Genomic DNA, 6,666 nt, shown 5'->3' with positions numbered 1-6,666 from the left:
TGATATACAAGTGAAATGTATAGTTTGGTACGTGAGAAAACTCAAATGGCACAGATGGTTCCCAAATGCCCGTTTTGGTGACCTCGGCTGACCTCTCTGTACTAAAACCTCAAACTCTGCAGAGAGACTGTTCACATGTTGTGCTCTGATTTGGGAGAAGTTTAGACCTGCAGCTGCATCATCCAAAGAGATGATCATCCTGAAAGTGCTCTTTCTTTTAGGCGAACCTGAACATTTTAAATTTGTGCTGTGTTCCATCTTCATTTACTCTTAACCAGTAACATATGCACTGATATTTACACATCCGAACAAATCTCACAAGTGTTCCCTTTATTCTAACACCAAAGTATTCAAATAGACCTTGTGGTTGCAGAAATACACTCTTCAGTATGGGTATGCAATTTTCGAGCAGAGGCCTAAAAAATAGGTCAGTTTTTTTTGAAAAGGAATCGTCACAAAGCTGAGAACTGTTTGATCTTTGTAGAGATACGAGGTTCTCACAGGAACATGTGACGATCTCATAGAACATGATGCAATAATGTAGATTAAACTAGTTAAAATCATGCAACATACACATTAGTGCAGCAGAAACATTTTACTGATCAATCAGTACTTTTACTTTAGCTACATTTTGTGCTTTTATTGTGAAAGTCCCATCAGGTAGAAAGAGGACACAATGAAAAATTTCAAAATAAAAAACCTAAAAGAGCTAAACATGTTAATGAGCGTTTAAATGAGATTGAAGAACTTAAGTAAGATTTGGAACCAGGACTTTTACTTGTGGAGTGTTTTTCACAGTGTGGTATACGTACTTTTAAGTCTGTTACACTTATTAAACCGTCTGATTTGAATCTGAAGTAACTCTGTATTATAATATGTTTTAAACTCACTGTGGTGGACAAGGAGACGATGTACATGTCCAGGTCTCCGTCTCCAGGAGTCCAGGAGACCAGCAGCCCTCCGACGGACTGAGGAACCAGGTGGAGGTTCCCGACTGCACTGGGAACTGGAGAGGAAGAAGTCCGGCTTCAGCAAAAAACAAAATGCACTCCAGGTGTTTTAAACTTATCGGTCCTCATCGTCTCACCTGTCCGACCCTCGATGAACTGAGCCCTCTGGTTCGGCCCGCTGAACGTCGACACCACGATCTTATAGAGACGCCCCGGGGTCAGAGAGGTCAGCCGGTGATGTCGCACCTCGCTGCCCAACGCCACGGGAGGGAAAACACGAGTGTCGTTGAAGAGCAGAGTCACCTGGGGATGAGAAACGAGGTTGAAGCTCTAAAGAGAGATTAAGATGATTCAAATCAAAGGAGTCACGACAGAAAATGAGCCAGATGGACATTTATTTATGTAGAAATAAGAACATCCTTAGTTTAAGAGTGTTGTAAATTGTTTAATTAGCCGCGTTTAGTTTAATTCCTGGTTGTATTTGGGATAAAAGTAAGAAAATAAATAAATCTCTAAAGCTGCTGTAAGTAAACTATAAAGTGTAATTTAAGTTTCTCTTTACATATATTCATTAGTGCTGGGCAAGTTAACGCGTTATTATCCCGTTAACGCATTATTATTTGTAAAGTGCGTTGGTGGAGGAAGTCTTCAGGCTACGTGGATGCAGCGTGTGGCAGAAGTAGAGATAAACTAAAGCAACACAAGCTAACACATGCTGCAGAGAAGTGGAGACAAACCGCAGGTTAGTGCTGTGGAAGATGTCGGTCTGAGGAACGTTCTCAAGGTGCGCAGATCGGGCTTTGAAAGTTAGCGGCAAGATTAACGTGACATAACATCCGGTTTCTTCAGACGAACATCCGGTTTTCAGAATAAGATGCCAACAAAGTATGAATTATATTCACATTAAGTCTAAAACATGCTACATCTCGTGAGTTAAAGGGAAAATACACCTAAATTGTGCGTAAAGTGTCTTTATTCTGATAGTGATGAAGAGTAGAGCTGCATCACATGCTCTGACTGTCATGAAGACACAACACACACATGTAGATGGAACGTGTGGAACATGTTGTTCCTGTTGCACAGCAGTGGAACGTTTCACACACAGTCACACACTGAGCACAGATAGTGAAGAGATAGAACTGCTGCTGTGTGAAGAGAACACTGCTGCTAACAACAGCCTGATGTGTTTAAAGTGTTTACACACAATGTTATTCACCTTTGTTCATAGAGCAGCACTTTCAGAATAAAACTGCGCAATACACTACTTTTGAATTAATTATTGAACTCTGCCATAACAATGAGATTAATCGCGATTAATCTCAAAAAATCCATGCGATTAATTGCGATAAAAAGTTGTAGTCGTTCCCCAGCACTACTATTTATATATATATTATTTATATTTTTCACACCTCATAGTGGTCAACGTCTCCGGGGGCGGGGCTCCAGGTGACGGACAGATCACCTGTTCCCGCGTTGCTGAGCGACAGATTTCCAACAGCTGCTGGAACTGAAGGACAACAAAACTTTAAATCAATAAAAACAAAGATGAATTAATATAAAGTTGTCTTCTTGGTCTCTGACTCACATGTTCGTCCGTCGGTCGAGATGCTGCCGACGTACTCGCCGCTCCAGGTTTCCACGGTGACAGTGTAGAGTCTGCCCGGCGACAGGGACGAGAAGACGCACTCGTTGTGTCCGGCCGAGACGCTCTTATTTTGAAGGACGCTGTTGTTGTAACGGATCAGAACCACATAGCGGTCCAGATCTCCTGCTGCATGACGCCAGTACACCTGAAAAACACAACAAAATACTTCTGATTACAGTTTAAATAATTACTATATTATCATTTATAAAACAGAAGTGAACATTTTCCCGATAACGAGAATTAAACTACAAACTGAAGTTCTTATTAGAAAACTTCATAGACAGATATATTATAATCATATGATTAATCATGTTTTATCTGCGAATAATAACTAATTATCATAACAAGTATTTTTAATTAAAAGAATAATGATTATTATTATTATTGTATAATAAAAATGTTTAATAAAGTTGAGAGTGAAACTCACTTTGAGGAAGTCGTCTCTTGCAGAGTGAACAGCTGTTGGGTTTTGAACTGTGGCCGGCTCTAAAAACAAATAAAATAAATTCATGTTTTATATCCTCACTTTTCACTTAATGTATATTTCTGCTTTGTTTAGTTGTGAATTAAAGAAGTTACACTGCAAAGAAAATATTCACAAATGAAAAGAGATTTAAAAACGGAAAAAAGACAAAAAAATGTGATCTATAAATATATAGAATAAGAAAAGAGAAACGTTACAGTAAACAGTGATTTTGAACAAAACTCCTGCCTCCTTTTAACAAAAAGCAGGAGTCTGAGTGCCATATATGGATACCGTCAGAGAGATAAGACTCTGGCAAACGTGCTGATGTGTTTTTTATGTTTGTGGTGTTAAAATGTGAGCTCCAGAGCAATAGACAAAACTGGTACCGTCTGCTTTCTTTGAGAAATGAGTGGTGAGATTTAACATGGAGTCTAATGGAGCAGTTGGTTGGAGTTCATGTCGCTCTGCGGCTCTTTGAGCCACATGTGTAAGTCCGTTGGATTCCATAGACACTTTACTGCGACCAGCACAACATTTCCAAGCTTTTCAACCAAAATGGTGTATAAAGAGTAAAAATTGTGGGAGCTGGAGCAATTTGTTTGGAAAAAATCACAGAATATTTTCCTGCTCCGCTCCACTCTGACAGTGATGTCATCACTCTAGCGCTGAACATTCCGTGCAATACACACCCATTATAAAATCTGAAACAGACCCAAAATTTTCCTGAAACTTAAATGTTGACTTCATGAAAACTGTGCTAGCTATCAAAATGTCTATTTGGTTCAATAAAGTGCAGAGTTTTGTCTACGTTTTAAACTTTGAATCACGTTTCTACGTTAAAGTACGGCTCGTCAATATGGGCCCAAAGTTGTTTTTTTGCGATCTTTACGCCGAAACCCCATTCAATTATTATTAAACCTTAATTAAAAAGAATGAAATGCAAATTAAAGAAAGTATAGATACAACATGAATATTAAATCTAACATCCTCACGTGTCCGTGCTTGAACCGTAATGGCGTTCTCCAGGCCGCCGCTCCTCGTCACTATGACCACGGAGTAAAGTCGCCCGGCGACCAGCGAGCTGAAGGAGCACTCGGGCGTTGAGGAGCGAGACACGGCCAGCGAGTGGACGATTCGAGTCACGTCCAGCAGCCGGACCAGGTAGCCGTCCACCACGCCCACCGCCGGGCGCCACGAGGACCACAGGGCGTCAGACCGACCGCCGTTAGACACCGTCACCTCGGAGACAGAGGCCGGGGCTGAGGGTCAGAGCTCAGAGGTCAAGAGGACTCCAACGAAGTTCAACACATTTAGTTTCAGTTTGTGTATTTAATTAAATTAAAATAATAAATAATAGTACAAAAATACATGAAAGAGTTCTGTAAACTAAATAAGTGTATCTCATAAAATTAAAATAATATTTAAAAAAATAATAGTAATAATAATCATAATCTTAATATCTATTCTTATTATAATAAAATAAAATAAAACATTTCTAAAGATACTTTTAGGGGATTGAGAAATTTGGGAAATTTACCGAGGGAATTTGAAAAGAAAGTGTAAAAACCATTAAAAAAATAATGTGAAAAAGAGATTGTGATAGAAAATGTTGGTGTGCTAGTACATTTCTACTGTGATTTAGTTGATGTGCCTTACTCACTAACAAAACTATATGTGACATGTGATTGTGTACTGAGGAGAGTGGTAACAGGACCATAGTTATCTCTGCCTTTGCTTTGATAAGGGGAAGTAACCAAATGGGGGTTGCAGTTTCACCAGAGAGTGTTCAGGTGTGAAGATTCCCAGAGATAATCAAAGGTAACAAAGACACATGTCTTTGTGTGACAAGGCTCAGAGGAGGAAGGGTGACTGGAGGGGTTAATGTGGAGCTTGAAACTGCTGATCAGTTGTTGTAATGTAAATACCTGATGTTCCCCCTGCTGTGAGCTGAGATGCTTCAGAGCAGAAGACAAACTGAACTCTTGGCTCATCCTCTGCGGACTGAGTTGCAGTCAGTATGACGGTGAAGCCTTCTCTGGCCAGAGAATAAATACTTGAAAGACGAACTTCTTCTCTCAATGTTTCTTGTTTCAGTATTCAGTATTATAGGACTCACTCGGTACTATTGAATAGTTTATTTCCACCACAGAGGTTATGCTACTGACTAGATTCATCTATCGACCAATAGGAGGCTGTCTGGAGGGGTTTGTTTTAGTTTTTTTGCCAACCTGAGTGCTGATTTGTCCGCAGGTGAACACACACACACACACACACACACACACACACACACACACACAGTCTGTTCTGAAAATAACTGGGGCATTATGTGCTTTGACACAATAACTGCTTTGAGAAGGAATGTGTGTGTGTGTGTGTGTGTGTGTGTGTGTGTGTGTGCGTGTGTGTGTGCATGTGTGTGTGTCTCTGTGTGTGTCTGTGTGTGTGTGTGTGCGTGTGCGTGTGTACAGGAAGCCTTTGAGCACTGGGAGTGTCTTTATGTGTGTTTGGAACATTTCAAACCTCCTTCTTGGTATTTAAGCTATTGTTCTAAAAACTCTCTGATGTTATCACAGAATACACTTTAACACAGACACACACACACAGATAGACAGACAGACACACACACACAGATAGACAGACAGACACAGACACACACACACAGATAGACAGACAGACACACACACACACACACCGTCTCTATGAGAAATACTCGAGTGTTTACCTCATCAAAGAGAAACCAAAAAGAGAGTTTTGAAATGTTAACAAAATGATGTTTTGTGTAAAATGTATTTATTCAGTTTATTTCACAACTTTATTTTCATAAGATGAACGTCTGTCTCGTTTTTTTTGCACTTCAAGGAATAAATAATAAAAATCTGTTTTATTGAACATTGTCTTAACTTCAAAGCATTTAAATTTAAACATGTTGAGACAAAAGATTTTGGAATCAGTGGATAAAATACCCAAAACGTGTGAATGTATTTTACAGGACTGTAACTTCCTTCATGATTTTCTAGAAGCTTCCTGAGAAGAACTATATGAGTTCAAACGGAGACAATGTGACCAATAAATGAACTGCAATAAGCTGCTCTCATAACCTAAAGACTCTGTTTGTCACATGGAACACAATTCAACATAAAGTTTCAAATAAAATGTATTTTCTTTATTTTTTATTTTTCAAAGGAAACGTCAGAGAAACTTATTGAGACATAAAATAAATCCTGATAAATAATAAATAACATTAGTTTAGATTTAGTTCTGAGTAACTCACCCGTTCGTCCCTCCAGTCCGGTGATCTCTGACTGAAGGTCTCCGCTGACGGTGGCGGCCTGCAGCCTGTAGAGGGCGCCGGGAATCAAACCAGCGAGCAGCAGAGAAGAAGAACCGACCGGAACGCTGTAGTTCTGGAGAACCACACTGAGGAGAACACGGTCATTATAAACACAGTACAGATAGACCTCAACCCTATCAAAATAAAGTCTACGTATGTCGTTCAACTAGTGCCTCCAAGTCGCCATCTTGTTTTTTTGCAACCAGTGAACAGGAAGTGACCATATATGGACTGAGGAGGAGTGACGTAGAGACGCCGTATATGTCTCTGGTAG

The 6,666-nt window shown here is 39.8% G+C and overlaps 1 protein-coding gene across 1 annotated transcript; it reads right to left on the bottom strand.

The window, feature by feature from the left end:
* Positions 1–396: 396 nt before the first annotated feature.
* LOC116378612 (receptor-type tyrosine-protein phosphatase beta-like) lies at positions 397–6,558 on the bottom strand (the record flags this gene model as incomplete). Its single annotated transcript, XM_031840510.1, has 7 exons — positions 397–1,006; positions 1,088–1,253; positions 2,360–2,457; positions 2,536–2,740; positions 3,023–3,081; positions 4,054–4,320; positions 6,333–6,558. Coding segments are annotated over 7 exons (1,341 nt in total), but the record flags the coding sequence as incomplete, so codon positions are not given.
* Positions 6,559–6,666: the final 108 nt, after the last annotated feature.

The sequence above is a fragment of the Anarrhichthys ocellatus genome, unplaced genomic scaffold (genome assembly GCF_004355925.1).
Source record: "Anarrhichthys ocellatus isolate YVR2014 unplaced genomic scaffold, GSC_Weel_1.0 scaffold2879, whole genome shotgun sequence".
Lineage (NCBI taxonomy): Eukaryota > Metazoa > Chordata > Actinopteri > Perciformes > Anarhichadidae > Anarrhichthys > Anarrhichthys ocellatus.
Note: the sequence above shows the minus strand (reverse complement) of the source record. Positions and strands in the feature narration are given on the sequence as shown.